General features: G+C 39.8%; 1 protein-coding gene across 4 annotated transcripts in view; it reads left to right on the top strand.

Moving 5' to 3' along the window:
* The window catches only part of LOC115215165 (armadillo-like helical domain containing protein 1), a 49,239-nt gene extending 32,425 nt beyond the window's left edge, over positions 1-16,814 (top strand). For 3 of the 4 annotated variants that reach the window (XM_036505642.1, XM_036505641.1, XM_029784342.2), the window contains 3 exons: positions 6,865-6,942; positions 8,971-9,052; positions 16,726-16,814. In XM_036505642.1, the coding sequence (XP_036361535.1) occupies positions 6,865-6,942; positions 8,971-9,052; positions 16,726-16,751 (186 nt within the window). In that variant the 3' untranslated portion in view covers positions 16,752-16,814. Of the gene's footprint in view, positions 1-6,864; positions 6,943-8,970; positions 9,053-16,725 lie in introns of those variants that run through there. The other variant, XR_005000474.1, reaches the window with a different exon arrangement.
* The last annotated feature ends 5,377 nt before the right edge of the window (positions 16,815-22,191 follow it).

Here is a 22,191-nt window from a genome sequence, read left to right as displayed (position 1 = left end):
TCTATTTATAAATGTCCTGAAATCTTTCACAGCCTTGGATTTTTATCTCATTCTGCTAATTTTATATATATATATATATATATATATATGAGATGCAGCACGGATTTTTGTCAGTGAACAGGTTGCGGTCTTAAAGCGACGAAAATATTTTGACAAATTAAACTTAAATGTTGAAGTGAATCGAACGGCTTTTGTGTGTTTCTTAAATGGCTTACAAACACCTTCCACACTGCAATTGTTTTCGTTTCAGCACACAATCTCTAATCAAATGCAAGTACATCTCCGTAATATATATATATATGTATATATGTATATATATATACATACATATCGCCATGTTGATTCGTTAGCTACTGCACGCATTTTTTTTCTCTCCTTCTTTCTGTGTTTTTTTTCTCTCTGTGTATCTTTCTGTTGAAGAGTGTTGGCTCGAAACGTTAAAGACTTGTTTTATTTATATTTCCTGAGCGCCATACTAATACAATTGTTCGTTTGTTTTCCACCTGCCTTCGTCTTTTGTCTATTTTCATAAAGCTTCCCGTTATATATATATATATATATATATATATATATATATATATATATACATGCAGGTGTACCTTGGCTTAAGTCGTTTCGATTTAAGTCGATCTCAATTATATGTCGGGTTTCCAAAATAAGATATGGAAAAATAAAAATCAAGTGAAGACATTTTACTTGACTTTATGCCACTGTCTGCCACAATTACTGGAATTACAAAGTCACTAGAAAACCGCTAAAAGCACATAAAATCATGTTACTGTAATAAGGATAAAAGCATATAAAATCATATTAAAATATGTACAGTAAATGTTAAGACACACACCATAAAGTAGTGTAGCTCAGTGAATGAAGTCATGAAATCAGCTGTGTTGTTTTATTTATCGGTCTTTCGGAGCTCATATTGCACTGTAGTTCTAATATCTACCATCAGGCGTTGTCAGTTGTGATTGTTTTGAATTCAGATTTGTTTATCAACTACTTTCTCATTCTCATTCATTTGTGACTTTATTTTTTACTCTCATGGCTCCTAAGAGAATTCATAGTGAAAGTGCTAAGCGTCATGCTATAACACTAGAAGTACAACACTGGGAATGGTTATTAGTGGTTTAGCCTAGAAACAAGTAAGTTCAGCCTAGCCTAGCCTAGAGACAAGTTAATTCGACTTAAGTCGTTTTTCTACTTAAGTCAAGTCTCCTGAAACCAATTAATGATATAGGGTGAAGTATGCCTGTATATATATATATATATATATATATATATATATATATGAGTCACTTGACCCTGTTATCTCTCCTACTGTTCCTCTTGCGGCTGACCATTCTGTCCGATGTCAGATGCCATGATAGATCGTTAGCTACTACACACATTTCTTTTCTCTCCTTGTTTTTTTCTGTGTATCTTTCTGTCGAAGAGCGTAGGCTCGAAACGTAAAAGACTTTTTCTATTCCTGAGCGCTATACTAATACATTTGTTTGTTTGTACACCACCTGCCTTCGTCTTTTGTTTATTTTCGTAAGCTTTCCCTTCATATATATATATCTATATATATCATCATCATCATCATCATCATCATCATCATCATCGTTTAACGTCCGTTTTCCGTGCTAGCACGGGTTGGACGGTTCAACCGGGGTCTGGGAAGCCAGGGGCTGCTCCAGGCTCCAGTCTGATCTGGCAGAGTTTCTACGGCTGGACGCCCTTCCTAACGCCAACCACTCCGCGAGTGTAGTGGCTGCTTTTTACGTGCCACCCACACAGGTGCCAGGGGGGGTCCGGCATCGGTCACAATAGGTTGGAGCTTTTAACGTGCCAGCGGCACGGAAGCCAGCCAAGGCGGCACTGGCAACGTTCGGATCGTCTTTTTATGTGCCACCGGCACAGGAGCCAGTCGGGGCGGCACTGGCATCGGCCACGTTCGGGTGGTGCTTTTTATGTGCCACCGGCACAGAAGCCAGTCGGGACGGCACTAGCATCGGCCATGTTCGGATAGTGCTTTTTATGTGCCACCGGCACAGACATCGCAACTACTATTTCCATTGATATTTATTTCGACGTTCATGTTCATGTACTTGACTTAACAGGTCTCCTCAAGCACTGCAGGACGTTCTGGGATCCGGGGTACTTTGAATGGGCAGGGGCTATGCGGAACTGATGCAGGAAGCAGCCCGGGTCTTTGCAGTCACAGCATATCTCCAGAGATCTCGGTCCTTCGCCATTGCCTCAGTGAGGCCCAACGCTCTGAGGTCATGCTTGACTACCTCATCCCATGTCTTCCTGGGTCTACCTCTCCCCCTGATACCTTCAACTGTTTGGGAGTGGCACTTCTTCACACATCTCTCCTCATCCATCCGCAGCACATGACCATACCATCGCAAGCGTCGCTCTTGCACACCACATCATATATATATGTATAGTAATAACAAGAACTTTTGGATGGAAATTCGTAAATCCTTTAAAGCATTGCTACGTACATTTTCATAAACCTCATGTTTTAGTTGCTGTATTCCCCATCCATAGGATATTACAAATATGATTTACAAAATTCATGGCTTTTAAGAGGGAGTATTAATACATGGGTTCATTTCTTCAGGCAAAAGTTGCACAATGAGCGCAATCAAAAACATTTCTCATAAACAAACTTAAAGTGTGTGTGTGTGTGTGTGTGTGTGTGTGTGGTGTGTGTGTGTGTGTGTGTGTGCGTGTGTGTGTGTGTGTGTGTGTTGTGTGTGTGTGTGTGTGCGTGTGTGTGTGTGGTGTGTGTGTGTGTGTGTGTGTGTGTGTATACTTATATATACATAACAGGCTTCTGTACAGTTTCTCTCTACCAAATTCACTCACAAGGCATAGGTCATCCTGAGGTTATAATTAAAGATCTTGCCCAAGGTGCCACACAGTGGGAATGAACCTGAATGATATGGTTACAAAGTGAGCTTCTTCACCACACAGTCATACCTGTGTCATTTAGAAAACTTTTGAGAGTGTCACTCACAGAAAGAAAAAATCAATCACTAAGTACCAATAATGGCAAAATCTATGAAAATTTTATTAGGAATCATTAAGGAGAAAGAAACTGAAATATTTTGGTCGTTCAATTCGAAAAAATATTTTACAGAGAAAGCTAGATGAATGGGAAGAAGAGGGGGTAAGAATTACCATTTTTTCTAATTCTTGAACAAGGCCAGTAATTTCAGAGGGGGTGGGGTTTGAACTCAGAAATCCTGTTGTTGGGAAGCAAACTCATCAACCACACAGATATAAATGGTAAGCAGTTTCCAGTTATCGAATTCTACTCACAAGCTGTTGGTTAACATCAAAGACTATGGTAGAAAATACTCATCCAAAGTGCCATATGGTGGATTTGAACCACATATCTATGCCTGTACTCTGCATCACCCATTGGTTCTTTTCCCTTTTTCCTAATTCCAACTCCCTTCATCTTTGCCCCCCACCCCATATCTCCAAGCTTCTGACCCTCTTAGACCATTTCTCCTATTGCTCCTTCTCTTTATTCTTGACACCACCTCATTCATTTTGATCATTTCATCATTTGCTTGATTGGAGTCAAAGCATCAGACACTTTCTACCTGCCTGTCTGTCTGTCTGTCTGTCTCTGTCTCTGTCTGTCTGTCTCTCTCTCTCTCTCTCTCTCTCTCTCTCTCTCTCTCCGCTTTCTTTCTAGCTCTCTCTTCCTCACTTTCAGTCGAATAGTAAGGAAAGTGGCAGAAACATTATATTCTACATCCTTCGCACTAACCAAACTTAAACTCCTTCTCAGACTCTGACTCTCCTATACACTCTAAACACATCTACAGTAGTTTACTACTAATCAATTAATTATATTTAGTTACGCTTTCTTGGAAAATGTGTCATGATGCCATGAATGTTAGCATTATAAGTTTTAAGACTTAAGCAGCCAGCTGGCAGAATCGTTAGCAGCCAGACAAAATGCTTAGCAGTATTCCTGTCAGCTTTTCACATCCTGAGTTTAAATTCTGCCAAGGTCAACTTTGCCCTTCATCCTTTCAGGGTTGATAAAACAGGTACCAGTCAAATACAAGTGATTAGTCTTCTCTTTTCAAATGTTTTAAGTCTCTGATAGCTTAGCTTTGAATTATAAATACTTCTGTCTTCAGCTAATGGAATCTGTTTTGAATCACAGTCATCTGTATACTAGAATCAGTATTACCTTCTGCATCATCAGACAATGATACTTGTTTCCTGAAATACTGTGAAGGCAGATGGCCAAGTGGTTAGGCTGTTGCACTCACAATTGCTAGATCGTGGGTTTGATTCCCAGGGTGACTGGTGTGTTATGTTCTTGAGCAAAACACTTCACTTCATGTTGCTCTGCAGGTAGGAAAGTGGCAGAATTGTTGGTGCGTTGGCAGAGATGTTTTGCAGTATATATTACAACTCTCCATATTCTGAGATCAAATCTTTCCTGTCCGGAGAAGACGATGGGAAACCACTCCAGTATTCATTCAAAGTCTAGTCATGGAAACTGAAGTTTCAGTATTCTACTTACTGGTGGCAGAAGAGGATATGGGCCCTCCCAAGTCATATAAAGAGTGGTGGGAAAGGTTCACATTCACAGGACCTTCCGAAGGGCAGACCACTGCAAACCACCACTACATAGACTGGTACAACTGTAATCAGTCACAGGTATCATCAATATCTTTAATCAGTGTGAAGGCAGCGAGCTGGCGGAAATGCTTAGTGGTATTTTACCTGTCGCTATGTTCTGAGTTCAAATTCCGCTGAGGTCAACTTTACCTTTTGTCCTTTCAGGGTCGATAAATTAAGTACCAGTTGAATACTGGGGTCGATGTAATCGACTGTCCCCGTCCCCCACAAATTTAAGGCTATAATAGAAAAGAATATCTTTAATCAGGTGGTATTGCCCTCTGCAGCCAAATAAAAAAGAAAATCTCTATATGATTGCTTGATGTGTTAAAAATAGCACTGAAATCTTCCTCAAACACATCTTGCCATTTTCATAAAGTAAATAAATACTAGACAATGTGGTTCTAGACAATATATCAAAAGAGAAGACTGTAATTCCTCTAATCTTTGATCTGCACAATCAAGGCTGACTTGGGGGCTAAACAGCAGCAGCAGCAGCAGCAGCAGTAGTAACAGCAACAACAACAACAAGCATTAGTATTATTATTATCTGGCAGAATTGTTAGCATGCCGGGCGAAATGCTTAGCAGTATTTTGTCTGTCTTTACATTCTGAGTTCAAATTCCGCTGGGGTCGACTTTGCCTTTCATCCTTTCGGGGTTGATAAATTAAGTACCAGTTGCATACTGAGGTTTGATATAATCGATTTGTCCCTTCCCCTGAAATTGCTGGCCTTGTGGTAATATTTGAAATCATCATCATCATCACCATCACCTTCATCATCATTATTATTATTATTGAGTGAGAGAGCAGTGTATGCCATCAAAGTGACACTGGAGTAAAATATACGAAGCCCAGTATACCCATCATGACTACCCGTCTGATAAGGGTACACCAGGCACATCCGTCACAACCATGTGTGCAACATGGTGATCTCATATCAAGATAAACAGCACATGACCATGCAGGTTAGAATTTTCTTCTGGTTGGGTAACCCATCCTGCTCAAAAGGTCCCTGAATAAGGGTTGTTTAAGGATGTTGAATGAAACACCCATGTTTCCAGAGGTGAATTATTCAAACCCTATGATGCTCCCCCACTACTTCTGCTCGTGATCAGAGATGCACATATCGTCAGCCACTAAGGGACATGCTCAACTGGTTATGGTCAAACAACTGACAAGCAGATCTGTGGTATTGAGCAGAATATTTGCTGTAGCCCATCTTTTATACCAAGACAAAACAACGTACATGATAACACTTCCAATCAGTTAAGATCAGGAGCCATGAGAGCCACTGCCTGGTACTGCATCAGGGCATCATCATCATCACCACCACCATGACCACCACCACCACCAGCATCATCATCATCATCATCATCATCATCATCATCATTTAAGGTGGTGAGCTAGCAGAATCATTAGCATACCAGGCAAAATGTTTTGTGGCATTTTGTCCATCTTTGCATTCTGGGTTCAAATTCTGTTGAAGTTGGACTTTGCCTTTCATCCTTTCGGGGTTGATAAATTAAGTACCAGCAAAACACTGGGGTCTATGTAATTGACTTATCCCTTCCCTCAATATTTCAGACCTTGTGCCTTTAGTGGAGAGGATTATTATTATTATCATCATCATCATCATTTTAGGCCTTGTGATTTTAGTAGAAAAAATTAACATCTACAGGCACAGGAGTGGCTGTGTGGTAAGTAGCTTGCTTATGAACTACATGGTTCTGGGTTCAGTCCCACTGCATGGCACCTTGGGCAAGTGTCTTCTACTATAGCCTCGGGCCGACCAAAGCCATGTCAGTGGATTTGGTACATGGAAACTGAAAGAAGCCCGTCGTATATATGTGTGTGTATATATATATATATATATATATATATGTGTGTGTGTGTGTGTGTGTTTGTGCATATGTTTGTGTGTCTGTGTTTGTCTCCCTAGCATTGCTTGACAACCGATGCTGGTGTGTTTACGTCCCCGTAACTTAGCGGTTAGGCAAAAGAGACCGATAGATTAAGTACTAGGTGTACAAAGAATAAGTCCTGGGGTCGATTTGCTTGACTAAAGGCGGTGCTCCAGCATGGCCGCAGTCAAATGACTGAAACAAAAGAGTAAAAGAGTAATCCCAAGTATTTAAGTTGAGAGTCATGCATGCTCATGTCTATTAAATGTTCATTCATTTGTCTTCAGGTTAGGGAAATATTTATTTCTGTTTCTAGTACTTTGCCAAGACATTTCCAGAAGAAGCAGTAAAGATCAAAGATGTCCTCGGAGATGAACTTTACAATGTTCTAATGGTACGTTGCTCCAGTTTTTTTGTTTCTTTACCATGAGTTAATTTGAAATTTTTATTTCGTTTCACAAGAACAAATGACTTTCTTCTGTGACTTTAATGGACCGTATTTTTTTGAAAAATTACAAATTAGATTACAGCTGAAAAAATCCCATTATATTTTTAAAATCAATTATTAGGGAGTGCATAAAAAAATTGTTTTGTGTATTTTATGTATTGTAAAATATAATGAATACATAGAACATAAATTTTAACAGCAAAATCTTATGTGGATCCCCTGAGGATCATATGGACCTCAGTTCAGAGCCTCTGCTTAATATAAGAGAAAGTTACTCTAGCAATAATAATCAACTAATATATTTTGTATTCAGACATAAGGGGTATACGGTTAAATGTTTTTAATGATTACATAGCTTGTTACTGTAATTATATTTGTTTTAGTTTTGGTTTCACATTTAACTTGTTACACTGGCAACATCTGCTGCATATAACCAATTGCTAAGGCTCTACAGGGACTGTTTGCTGTAGCTGTATATACCAAGCTTAACAGTTACTTATGGTTAGTCGACATCACTCTGTAAGGAGCATAGGACTGGTTTTCCAGTTTCTTGTGTATATATTCCTCCATGGTCCATCATGGGGTTATTCATTTTTACCTGCTGAGTGGACTGGAGCAATGCGAAATGAAGTTTTTTGCTTGAGAACACAACGGATCAGCCAGTCCAGGGATTGAAACCACAATCTTACAAATACGAGCCCGGCACCCTAACCATCAAGCCATGAGCCTCCACTTAACAGTTACTATGGTTAACAGTTGCTATGGTTAAATATAATTCATTAGTTATACAATTGTAAAATGAAATTGCTTGTTTCAGACAACATGGTTCATGATCATGAGTTTAAATGTCACAACAACTATTGTGCCAGGCCTCGGTGAAATGTACATAATAAAATGACCCCTTTACTGGTTAAGAAGGATTATCAGCTACAAGAATATCCATTACAAAGGAAGGGAAAAAAATAAATGGTTTGGTATGAAGGAAGCGGTTGTACTCATAGTTTTCGTAAGCTTTCCAAGGCTGGTGAGATGAATGTGGTTCTTAAAATGACTCCAGGAAAACCATGAACAGGGGGGAAATTCTGAAGGGGTAACATTCTGGGATGGAAAGAATGGAGACAGAAGTTAAAGGAAGAGGAAGAGGCATTAATAATGGTAGAAAAGGTAGAGGGGGATGACAGCTCATTTAAGGGCCAGAGGTTTGAATGTATTGATGAGCAATTCCATGCCTATCAGATGGCTGGCCTTTATCATGTGGTTTAAGACAATTATGTGTGTAGCGGCTCCTCGGTCTCAGGTGTTGGATCAGTATTGCTTTGTCGGACTCAAATGAATATCAACAAAAGCCATTCTGTCCGATCTAACATAGAAAGGTGGACACAAAACTAATATATTTTTCATGATGTGCAACTGAAGCAGTATTATATTAAAATAGTAAACTGAGTATCATACTTAATGCAGACACATCATAGAAAGCCAAATTAGCTGCGGTATTTGTCCAGAGATAAAATCTCTTATGGACATACGGAATTAACCGTTTAGCACTCAGGTTTCTTTGTCCAGTATATTGCTTGTTTGTTTCCATCATTTTGAATTAATCATGCATTATCTTGTACTTTCAAGATTTCATTGGTATGTTTGTATATTTACAGAATTACATTGTGGGGTAGGTGCGAGAGGTTGGATCTGGTCAGTTTTAACATAAAACATGTAGAATATTTTGGTTGGATACGGCCAGATTAAATTCTAAAAGGTTAAATAACACAAAACTACATCAGTAGCAATGGTGATGGGGACCATACAAGTAGATTTCTGTCTTTTTGGGTTTTGTCAAAGTAACTAGTTAATTCTATATATTCCAAACTATATCATATTAGTTACTATAGTTACATGTGTATTAACTAACCAGTTTTTATAGTAATAGCTACAATGTACATGCTATGTAAAAATTTTTCGTCTTTTTGTAATTTTCAGTCGTCACCTAACATTCTCTACCAAAATCTCTGTGTTAGTGAAGTGGAGACACTAGAGAATATCAGAGGCAACATACATATAAGTGAGTATATCTTATGATAGTTAATTTGATATATTTAGTGGAGGCAAAACCATTAGAAAGGCAGAAAAAGCCAGAGCTGGACTGAATGTTTTGTGGTATTTAGTTATGTCCCTTTACATTTTGTCTTCTGTAATGAAGTAAAAAATAGAAAACTCTCCAAAGTAAAGAATAAAAACTCTTTGTCACACAGAAATGGAGAGCTCTCCTTCATTATAAATTATAATTGTTAATGTTATTAATTAGTAGAAGCATAGGAGCATTTATTCCAGTACTTTACATTCTTAGTTCAAATCCTGCCAAAATTTGCCTTTCATCCTTCTGAGATCGAACAAACAAAATACCAGTTATGTACTGAGGTTGATTTAATTGATTAACTCTTACCTCAAGTTTCTAGCTTTGTACCTATGTTAGAATTTAATACAATGGTGGTAGATTGGCAGAATTAGTAGATTATCGGAAATAATTCTTTGCAGTATTTCTTTTGGCTTTTTACATTCTGAGTTCAACTTTGTTTTTCATCTTTTAGGGGTCAATAATATAATGTGCCAGATAAGACCTGGAGTTGGTGGTATCAACTAACCGCTTCTCTCAAGATTGCTGGCCTTGCATCAAAAGTAGAAACAATCATTATTGTTATTATAATTTGCCTTGACTCAGGAGTGGACTTATTCCTGGTAGAATTTATGTGAGTCGTGGGTTACTATGTGTTACCTTAGATACCCACAAAATTCCAATAATTTTTCAAGTATTCAAAACTCTTCTGATAATCTCTCCTGTTCTTAAGAGGCAAACTTTCTGTCAAGGCTTTACATGTTCTTCAACCATTTGTCTGTATCATTACTCACAGTCCCCAAGGCACCAATTATTACAGGCACAACCTTTACCGATTTCATATTCCAAATTCTCACAGTCTCAAATTTTAAGGGATTGTATTTAAAAAATTTTTTGTCTTCTTTCTTCACAATTCTGGAAACAAATGGACATGATGGATCAAATTTTCCTTGTCTATTGTTGTTATATCTGGCTTCTTATTTTCTATCTTCTAATCTGTTTGGATTGGAAAATCCTATAAAATGAACACTCAAGTACTCTTTCTATTCAGTGATTACTCTAAGCACTTCCAGCTTCAAACTTCCATTTCTGACAAAGCTTTCAGTGCAAAACTTTCATAACTTGGTCATGCCTCCATTTCTTATATTCTTCCTGAGCCAACTTGGGGCATTCTGCAATAATGTGTGCCATTGTTTCAGCCCAAATTCTATATAATCTACATTTTACTGACACCTCCACATGCTCATATTTTCTCAAGTTGTTTGTAGTACTTGATCTTGAAGTTCTATAAAGCTACCTGTTTCCTTTTCCAATTGTTCTTTTCTCTACCAAGCCCAGGATTTTGTTCCACACACATTCTCAGTGGCTTTTCAAACCTGCCCATACAGTGATTTCTTATCAATGTGCTTAACATGCTCTCTTTGAATCTCATTCTTGTCCTTTTCTCCCGTTCCACATTCAATCTTTATTCCCTGCCTTTAGTAATTTCTCTGTACTGTTCTGTAAGTAATCTAGTAGTCTTTTTCTTTCCATTTGTACACACTCTTCAACAGCAGTTAATCCTCTTCCACTCTGGTCTCTTTTCAAGTACAACCAGTTAATATCAGCTTTCAGACCATGGGTTCCATACATAGTCAACATCTTTCTAGTTTTTCTGTCAACTTTCTGTATGTTGCTTTCTGCCCACTCCTCAATTCCAGCTCCATACCTGATAACTGGCACAGCTTCAAGAACATTTTTTGAATTCAGCCTTTTTCTGTAATATTTTCTCACTCTCCTTGTGTATTCCCTACTTGTAGCTTCTTTTGTCCCTTCATGTTTTATTTTATCTGCCTCCAGTTTTCCCAAATACTTATATCACTGTCCTTTCTCAACTACTTTCATTGTTTGCTCATTTGGCATTTCAATTCCCTGGCTTCCTTTAAATCTACCCCCATTTCATTATCAATATAGTGTACTCTTCAGTCCCAAGTCCCATACTCTCTTTTCTCTCTTTTACTTGTTTCAGTCATTTGACTGCGGCCATGCTGGAGCACCGCCTTTAGTCGAGCAAATCGACCCCGGGACTTATTCTTTTGTAAGCCTAGTACTTATTCTATTGGTCTCTTTTGCCGAACCGCTAAGTGACGGGGACGTAAACACACACCAGCATCGGTTGTCAAGCAATGCTAGGGGGACAAACACAGACACACACACACACATATATATATATATATATATATATATATATATACATACATACATATATACGACAGGCTTCTTTCAGTTTCCGTCTACCAAATTCACTCACAAGGCATTGGTCGGCCCGGGGCTATAGCAGAAGACACTTGCCCAAGATGCCACACAGTGGGACTGAACCCGGAACCATGTGGTTGGTTAGCAAGCTACTTACCACACAGCCACTCCTGCGCCTACATCATTTAAGAAAATGCAAACAATATATAAAAGACTTTCCAGCTGCTTCTTATTTTTCATGTAAAGTTTTGTATTCTCCATAAAAAGATGATTTATCTAACCATACATCATCATCATCATCATCATTTAGCGTCCGTTTTCCATGCTAGCATGGGTTGGACGGTTCTACTGGGGTCTGTGAAGCCAGAAGGCTTCATCAGGCCCAGTCAAATCTGGCAGTGTTTCTACGGCTGGATGCCCTTCCTAACGCCAACCACTCCGTGAGTGTAGTGGGTGCTTTTTACGTGCCACCCGCACTGGTGCCAGACAGAGCTGGCAAACGGCCACGAACGGATGGTGCTTTTTATGTGCCACCGGCACGAGGCCAGGCGAGGCTGGCAACGGACACGAAACGGGGCGGTGCTGGCAACGGTCGCGAAGTGGAAAGTTCTCTTACATGCCACCGGCACTGGTAACACATCTGCAATTTCCATTGATCGATTTCCATTGATCGATTTCGATTCTGATCCTCACTTGCCTCAATGGGTCTTCACAAGCAGAGTTTCGACATGCCACCGCACTGGTAGCACATCCGCAATTTCCATTGATCGATTTCGATTCTGATCCTCACTTGCCTCAACACGTCTTCACAAGTAGAGTTTTGTGTCCCAAGAAGGGAAGGTATGCATACGTAGGCTGGCTCCATCCCATGTAGAAGGCCACGGGTTGTGGACTCACTTGTCCTGCCGGGTCTTCTCGCGCACAGCACACTTCCAGAGGTCTCGGTCTCTAGTCATTTCCTCAGTGAGACCTAAAGTTCGAAGGTCGTGCTTCACCACCTCGTCCCAGGTTTTCCTGGGTCTGCCTCTTCCACTAGGGTGTGGCACTTTTTCACACAACTATCTTCATCCATTCTCGCCACATGACCATACCAGCGCAAACGTCTCTCTTGCACACCACAACTGATGCTTCTTAGGTCCAGCTTTTCTCTCAAGGTACTTACACTCTGCCGAGTGTGAGTACCGGCATTACACATCCATCGGAGCATACTGGCTTCATTTCTAGCGAGCTTACGCATATCCTCAGCAGTCACGGCCCATGTTTCACTGCCATGTAGCATGGCTGTTCGTACACACGCATCATACAGTCTGCCTTTCACTCTGTGCGAGAGGCCTTTTGTCACCAGCAGAGGTAAGAGCTCTCTGAACTTTGCCCAAGCTATTCTTACTCTAGCAGTTACACTTTCAGCACACACCCGCCCCCGCTGCTGACTTGGTCACCTAGGTAACGGAAACTATCAACTATTTCTAGTTTTTCCTCCTGGAAAGTGACGGAAGTTGGTCTCAGAGCATTTTCAGTGTTTATTGTTCCTGAGCATCTGCCACATACAAAAACCATCTTCCTAGTTAGCCTTCCTTTGACATTGCTGCATCTCTTATGTGTCCATAGCTTACACTTGGTGCATCTTATAGAGTTTCTACCTACACCTTTTCTACAGATCGAGCAGGGCCATCTACCTGAAGGTGTTTGTGATTTGTCTACCTTCCTACTGATTACGACTTTGGTTTTAGCTAGATTGACTCTGAGGCCCTTCGATTCTAATCCTTGTTTCCACACCTGAAACTTCTCCTCCAGTTCTGATAGCGACTCAGCAATTAGAGCAAGGTCATCAGCATAGAGGAGCTCCCAAGGGCATCCTGTCTTGAATTCCTCCGTTATTGCCTGGAGGACTATGATAATAGGAGGGGGCTGAGTACTGAGCCTTGGTGGACCCCTACCTCTACCCGGAATTCTTCACTGTACTCATTTCACCACACCCTCACCCTACTAGCGGCGTCCCTATACATGGCCCGCACAGCTCTCACTAACCATTCATCTATCCCTAGTTTTCTCATTGCCCACCAGATAAGGGATCGGGGGACCCTGTCGAAGGCTTTCTCCATGTCAACAAAAGCCAGGTACAGGGGCTTATCTTTGGCTAGGTATTTCTCCTGCAGCTGCCTTACCAGGAATATAGCATCAGTAGTACTTTTCCCTGGCACAAACCCAAACTGCATCTCATCTAAACTAACTCTCTCTCTAATTAGTTGGGCTATGACCCTCTCCGTAACCTTCATCACCTGGTCCAACAGCTTGATACCTCTGTAGTTATTTGTATCTAGGGCATCACCTTTACCTTTGTAGCAGTTGACTATTATACTGCTACACCAGTCATTGGGTATGACCCCTTTGTGTATCACCTGATTAACTATATGGGTGACTAGGCTATAGCCGACACTACCAGACATTTTGAGCATCTCTGCAGTGATTCCTGATGGGCCTGGGGCTTTCCCTGTCTTCATGCTTCTAATTGCCTTAGCTACCACAGAACTATCAACTCGGATAGCTGGTCCCTCTGTTGGGTCAACATTCGGCAGACTCTCTTTATCCCATTCATTTTCTCATTCAGCAACCTTTCATAGTGGCATCTCCAAACCTCTCTCTTTGCATCCTCATTTAGCGCAAGTGAACCATCTTCCATGCGAACACACTTCTCTCCTACCACATCACGATTCTCTCTCACACACTGTCTTGCAACACGAAACACCTCCAGTCTTTGGTCCTCACGGCGCAGAACATTGGCAAATTTTTTCTTATCTGCTTCCCCTCTGGCTAAATAAACCTGTCTCCTAGCTTCTCTTTGGCAGTCTGATACAATTCCCTGCTACCCCCATTTTTCCAGACCTTCCAAGCCTGTCTCTTTTCTCTAATAGCCCTGTCTACAATATTGTTCCACCACCACGTTATTCTAGGTCGAGAGGGGACTTTGCACCAGCCACAGATCTGGTCAGTGGCTCTCAGCAGGTTGTCCCTTAGAAACGTCCAGCTGTCTTCTACCCCCTGTGATGCTCTATCCCCTTCTACTTCATCAGAGGCTTCAAGTAATATGTCCCTAAATCTCTGTCCATTTGCAGGATCTTTAAGCTTCCAGATCCTTCTTCTCCATATTTGTCGTCTTCTGGTTGTCCTCCTAGTCCTGATCCTAAAGTCACTAACTACCAGTCTATGTTTGGGGGTACATTCTTCACCTGGGAAGGTTTTGGCATTTATAAGCAGCCATCTCTCCCTTTGCCTTGTAAGGATGTAGTCAATTTGGCTGGTATGTTGGCCCGATTGGTAAGTGACTAGGTGGCTGGTAGGTTTCCTGAAGTTAGTGTTGCAAATCATAAGATTATTTGCATCGCAGAACTCCAGCAGCCTGGTTCCCTCCTCGTTGCGGGAGCCATAGCCATAGCCTCCATGTACGCCATGGAAGCCCCCAGCATGTCGTCCAACGTGACCATTGAAGTCACCAGCCACAAAGATAAGGTCTCTGTCGTTCGTCAATGAGGTAGTCTGCAGTAGAGTGTCATAGAATCGGTCTTTCTGTCCATCGGGTAGCCCCGACTGAGGAGCATAGGCTGATATAATGGTTGCTAAACTATGATGAAGCACTAATCTAATCTTAAGTATTCTGTCACTTACTCTGATTTCTGTCACTTACCTCTTTCCCAAATCATAAGCTATTTTGACTTCCATGATATCAAACTGAGAAGTATCATGGCCAATACAAATAGTAATGGAGATAGAATATCTCTTACATTCAATACTGTAAAAATGACAACACCAAAACAATTCACAGCTCATACCCAAGGGACACAGAACTATGCTCAATAGTGTGGTAAAAACATAAAATAAGAATAAGACTACTGAATAATAATAATAATGATGATGAGGATTCTTCCTAATTTTGGCAAATTTCAGGCCTTGTGCCTATATTATTAAGGATTATTATTATTACTATTATTATTATTATTATAATTATTATTATTATTATTATTATCATTATTATTATTATTATTATTATTGAGTGAGAGAGCAGTGCATGTCATCAAAGTGACACTGGGGTATAAATATATGAAGTCTAATATACCAATCATGACTACCTGTCTGATAAGGGTACACCAGACACATGCATCACAACCATACGTGTGCGACATGGTGACCTTATATGAAGTTAAACAGTGCATGACCTTTCAGGTGGGGCCCAGTTAGAATTTTCTTCAGGTGAGTATCCAGCCCACTCAAAAGGTCCCCGAACAAGGGTTGTTTAAGGATCAGGAACAAAACACCCATGTTTCCAGAGGTGAATTATTCAAACCCCAAAGAACTCCTCTCAACACATGGCTATGATGCTCCTGTTCATGATCAGAGATGCACACATTGTCAGCTACTAAGGGACATGCTCAACTGGTTATGGTCAAGCAACTGACAAGCAGCTCTGTGGTACTGAGTAGAATATTTGCTGTGACCCATCTTTTACACCAATACAAAACACGTACATGATAACACTTTCAATCAGTTAAGATCAGAAGTCATGAGAGCCACTGCCTGGTACTGCCTCAGGGCATTTATTATTATTATTATTATTATTATCATGATTATTTTCTGCTGTGGTTGACTTTGCCTTCAATCCTTTGGGGTTGATAAATTAAATACCAGTTAAGTACCGGGGTCAATATGAATGACTGTCTCCCTCCACAGAAAATCCAGGCCTTGTGCCTATAGTAGAAAGGATCATCATCATCATCATCATCATCACCATCATCATCATCATCACCACCACCACCACCATCACCACCACCACCACCATCACCATCATCAACAACAACAACAACAACAACAACAACAACAACAACAATAAGGAGAAGAAGAAGAAGGAGAAGAAGAAGGAGGTGAGCTGGCAGAATCATTATCTTGTTGGGCAAAATGCTTAGCGGCATTTCATCTGTCCTTATGTTTTGAGTACAAATTCTGCCTTTCATCCTTTTGGGGTTGATAAATTTATGTAAATCACCGGGATCGATGTAATCAACTAGTCTCCTCTCCACCAAAATTTCAGGCCTTATGCCTTTAGTAGAAAGGATTATTATTATTATTATTATTATTATTAAGGTAGCATGCTGGCAGAATCATTAGCATGTTAGACAAAATTCTTTCTTCTGGTATTTTATGTTGTGAGTTCAAATCTTGTAGATGTGAACTTTGCCTATCATCCTCTGTAGCATTAATAAAATATGTACCAGTTGTACACTGGGGTTGATGTAATTGACTTTCTCCTTCCCCTCAAATTTGTTGGCCTTCTGCCAAAATTAGAAAGAATTATTATTTGTATTATTTAAAAAAATTTTCTCTTTTTTTTTCTCTAGTGGAACGCAAGGAAAAAGAACAATGAAGAGTGGTACAGAAGAAGAGCAGAAATAATCAAGCATAAGAAAATAAACTAAAATAAAATTCAGAAAAATGTTTTTATTTTTTCTAATCACTAGTGCTGTCTAATTGGTAATGTTTTGAGAAATGAAGAATTTATGTATGTTACACACCTCACTTTTCTTTTCCCCTACTAATCTTGGAATTTTTACCAATGAATGGTAGGAATTTAGTGGTCGTGGGACATAAGTTGAGACATGAGTCAGTATTTTGACCAGTACCTTGTTCATTGACCCCAGAAGGATGACAAGTAAAATTGACCCAAGAGGGATTTGAACTTAGATCTTAAAGGTTCAGAAGAAAAATCAGTAAGCATGTTTTCTGATGCTCTAACAATTCAACCAGTTTGCCACCTTTGGAGATATTGATTGATTAATTGTGTTTAGTACTTGATTATTTTGTTCTGCTTTTGAAAAGATAATCTAATATATTATCAACCGAAAGAAATAAGATAATCGGTCATTATCTCTTTAAGCAACAATAATGAAGAAACAGTGTTTGATGCCAGAAGCTCAGAAAACTATTATTTTCCTCTACATAAAAAGAAAAAAAAAATCTCTGCATGGCTGTGTGGTAAGAAGCTTGCTTCTCAACCACATGGTTCCAGGTTCAGTCCCACTACATGGTACCTTGGGCAAGTGTCTTCTGCTAAAGCTTTGGGTTGAACAAAGCCATGTAAGTAGATTCAGTAGATGGAAACTGAAAAAAACCTGTCATATTTATTACCTTGGAGGTTAATTCTACTTCAATTTATTGGTATCTGATTGTGTTGGATATAGTTAACCAAATTCTCATTTAAAACTGAATGCTTTATAGATATTTGCCTGGATTTATTCCTTTTATATGAGTGTGTGTGTGTGTGTGTGTGCATTTATTTGTGTCTGTGTATGTTTTCTACCAGCACTTGACAATTGGTATTGGTGTGTTTACATCTGCTGTTTACGACTGATAGCATACTTTTAAAAAAAATATTGAGGCGGGGCGAGGGGGTCGATTCATACAGCTAAAATTTCTTGATGGTGGTGCCCCAGCATAGCCGTAGTCTAATGACTGAAACAAGTAAAAAACAGAAGATATTAACAGTTAAGAAAATAAAGCAAACAAATAAACAGCTGACGGAAAGAGACAAGCAAAATAAATGCCAGACATGGTTCTATTTTGTTAAGATGTCACTAAAACATCTCAGAAGTTTTCGTTAGCTTGCCTTTAACTTTAAAGACAATATGTAAGTAGCAATTTCCTCAAGAGAAGTAGTTCCATCCCAGATTCACAGCCGAAGTCTTATCCGTGTGTGACCTACCGAGACATTAAAGTTGTTTTTGTTAAATGTAGCCAATAGAATGAAACTAGGTGCATTAAAAAGGTAGGGATTGATAAAAACAAAAAAACATTGTTCTGAAACTAGAAGGGTCAGGTTAGACTTCTCAGCAGAAACCAACATTTAGTAAAATGAAATATCAATATTTAATTTTATATTTGGCAGCAAGCTGGCAGAATCGTTAGCCTGATGGGTAAGACGCTTAACAGCATTTTGTCCATCTTTATGGTTTGAGTTCGAAGTCTGCTGAGATTGACTTTGCCTTTCATTGTTTCAAGGTTGATAAGCAAAAGTACCAATTGAATACCTCCTCCCCTAAAATTGCTAGCGTAATGCCAACATTTGAAATCAGTATTTAGCTTTACATAAGGCGTCAAGTTGGTAGAACTGTTAAGCATGCTGGGCAAAATGTTTAGCAGTGTTCCATCTGTCTTTACATTCTGAGTGGTTGAATTTGCCTTTCATCCTTTCAGGGTTGATAAAATAAGTACCAGTAGAGCACCAAGGTCAATGTAATCTTCCCTCTGCCTGCAAAATTCCTGGCCTAGTGCCAAAATTTGAAACCAATGTTTAGCTTTACAATAATATTCACAAATAACAGAAAATAACTTAGCAGCGAGATGAGTCTTTATTATTTTAATGAAGTGGAGCTGTCGGGAAGCTATCTTGATTTTTAGACAGCAGAACACGGTGTTTCTCAATGTCTTGCTAGCTTTGGCTAAACACCGTGTTCTACTGTCCAAAAGTCAAGATAGTTACCCAACAACTCCACTTCATTAAAGCATGCATCTCCTCCAAGCTGTACACAGTCTTAATTATTGTTTTATGCTAAAAAAAAAAGACAAAAAGGGGGTTCAGGTGTGGTGGGATAGTTAAGAAGTTTGTTTCTCAATGACATTGTTTTAGATTCAGACCCACTTTGGTCAAGTGTCTTCTAATATAGTCCCAGACTGACCAAAGCCAAGTGAGTGGATTTGGTACACACACACACACACACACACACACACACATACAAGTGAAGGTGAGAGAGTATGTTTGTGTTCCCTTGTCTTGACATCATGTGACTGTTGTAAATGAATGTCATTTATTTCCAATATTCTGCAAAAATATCTGGCCACGGGTGCTTGGAAACAGCTAAGTGATAGGAAGGGTATCTGGCCATTGAAAATCTACCTCATTAAACTTCGCTCAAGTCATGTGAGCATGGGAAAATGGACATTAAAACAACGATGACAACAGTGGTGGTGGTGGTTGTGGTGGTGGTGGTGGTGTTGAGTCAGAATGGATAATGGGGCCGTGTGCATAACCTTTATAGCTCTTCCCATCCTGGTGAGATTGGTGCAGTTTTCATTCAACCGTAACATCTGTATAGAGAGCCAGTACCTGCAGGCATAACATTTCAAGACATTATAAGAAAGTGATTGATTGGCTGAATCTTAGAATGCTGGATAGAATATCTTGCAACATTCTTTGAGCCGTGTGTTCAAATCCTGCCATGGTCAGTTTTTGCCTTTTAATCTTTTGAGATGGATAAAGTCCTGGTCAAATACTAGAGTCAATTCTTCTTCTCTCTTTTTCTCACACACACTTTCTCTCTGGAAGAAAACAGCTTGAAGCAGGATGGGCTCTGCCTAAGACATGCCATGTGTTGCAACAGCAACACCTGATTCCAACAGGGAGTTGTATGCTTCATCACATGGCTACCCATAAAATATCCTCCTTATCATCATCATTGTTGTCTGTAATATAGGGCATTTGTACCCTGTCAAAAAGAAAGCAGTATATTGTCTTTGTCCAGTCCACAATTCCAGCTCCATACCTGATAACTGGCACAGCTCTTGAATTTATCTCTTCATTAGCATTCATTTGAATTCAACTGTCATGAGCTGTCTGGCTCAACAGGTAAATTGCACAGGTTTTATTTAGTGGCTCAATTAAGTATACAAGGAGGCATAAAAAAGTACCTGGATTGTTATGTTTAATAAAAAAATAACTTATTTACCTAAGTTTTAACATCATCTCCTTTGAAATAGTCACCTTGTGCAACAATACTCCGGTCCCAGTGTCCCTGCCGCTTTTGGAACCTGGTTTGGAAGTCGTTTCCCATGAGTTGAGAACCTTCTGCAATTAACTCTGGATCTCGACAACAGTGTTAAAACAGCGACCTTTGAGCTGGATTTTCATCTTGGGGAAGAAATGGAAATTCACAGGTGCTATGTCTGGTGGGTGCGGAAGTGATAGCATGTTGCTTTTGGTGAGAAACTCATGAGTGAGGAGAGCTCAGTGACAGGGTGCATTGTCGTCATGAAGCATCCAATTCTTCATGCTTCACAGATCTGGGGTCACTTTCGCCAAATGTCTTCCCTCAAATGCTTCAAAACGTTGCAGTAGACCTTTCGATTGATGGTCTGGTCCTGGAGAATAAATTCCTGATGCACAATGCTGTGAACATTGCAAAAAACATGATGAGCAAACTCTTGACTGAGCTGTGGCTCTGTTGTGTGCCCATGTCACTCGAACCATTGCCTCGCTGTCATAAACTTGCCGAAGCAAGCTCAATATTTCTGCAATGGATTTACCAAGTTTAACGCAAAATTTCATGTTGGCTTTTTGTTCCAGTTTCCTGTCCATGACAAAAATTGTAGACTACAGGATACATGGCGCAGGAGTGGCTGTGTGGTAAGTAGCTTGTTTACCAGCCACATGGTTCCGGGTTCAGTCCCACTGCGTGACACCTTAGGCAGGTGTCTTCTACTATAGCCTCGGGCTGACCAAAGCCTTGTGAGTGGATTTGGTAGACGGAAACTGAAAAAAGCCCATCGTATATATGTATATATATATGCATGTCTGTGTTTGTCCCCCTAGCATTGCTTGACAACTGATGCTGGTGTGTTTATGTCCCCGTTACTTAGCGGTTCGGCAAAAGAGACCGATAGAATAAGTACTGGGCTTACAAAAGAATAAGTCCCGGGGTCGAGTTGCTCGATTAAAGGCGGTGCTCCAGCATGGCCACAGTCAAATGACTGAAACAAGTAAAAGAGTATGTGATCACAAAAACACAAATTTCATAACTTGCGAAGTAAACACTGTGATGTCACTTGACACACTGCCTCATAAAGGTTACTTCAAGTTCTCATTGTGCACGCAACTGTGTGCTGCCATCTGTTGGCACACTACAGAACTTTTTGATACCACCTCGTAACATTAGACTGGTTTTCCTTTGTTTTCCATATGCTTATGAGAGGATTTGACACCACCAACAATAGTTAACAACCATTCAACTGTTGCTTACATAGACAAACTGTACTTCCTCATGTTACCCATTTACAATAAGATGGAATATAATACCATTAAGGATTAAACACTCTGATCAAGGAATAGCACTGATGCTTTCATGCAGAATCCATTGGCTTGCTACATTCCTCAGCAGTTAATGTAAAAATAATGAACTCCTTTTAATAAATATGAATCATTGAAGCTAAAATTTTTCTTGCTGCTAGAAAAATTACACCATGTGTATTCTTTCTCTTTTCTACATTATTTGTTGTGACTAAGGTGGCGAGCTGGCAGAATGTTTAGCACCATTTCGTCTATCTTTACATTCTGAGTTCAAATTCTGCTGCGGTCAGCTCCATCTTTTATCCTTTCAGGGTCGATAAAAAAATTACCAGTAGAGCACTGGGTTCAATGTAATTGACTGTTTCCTTTCCTTAAAATTTCAAGCTTTGTGTGTATAGTAGAAAGAATTATTTGTTGTGACTGAGAAGGTGGTGAGCTGGCATAATTATTACTGTGCTGGACAAAATGCTTAGTAGCATTTCTTCTGGTTCCTTACCTTCTCTGTTCTAATGCTGCCATGTCCTACTTCGCCTTTCATCCTTTTTGGGATCAATAACATAACTACTAGCTGAGCACTGGAGTCAATGTAATTGGCTTACCTACCCCTTCAAAATTGCTGACCTTGTGCCAAAATTAAAATAAAGGATTAGTGGTTGTGATTAAATGCGGTAGATTAGCACAATTGTTAAGTCATTTGGTAAATTGTCTTGAAGTATTTGTTTCAAGTCTTTTCATTCTGAGTTAAAAT

This window comes from Octopus sinensis, linkage group LG8 (genome assembly GCF_006345805.1).
Source record: "Octopus sinensis linkage group LG8, ASM634580v1, whole genome shotgun sequence".
Classification (NCBI taxonomy): domain Eukaryota; kingdom Metazoa; phylum Mollusca; class Cephalopoda; order Octopoda; family Octopodidae; genus Octopus; species Octopus sinensis.
The sequence above is the reverse complement of the archived record's forward strand: the minus strand, read 5'-3'. Positions and strand labels throughout refer to the sequence as shown.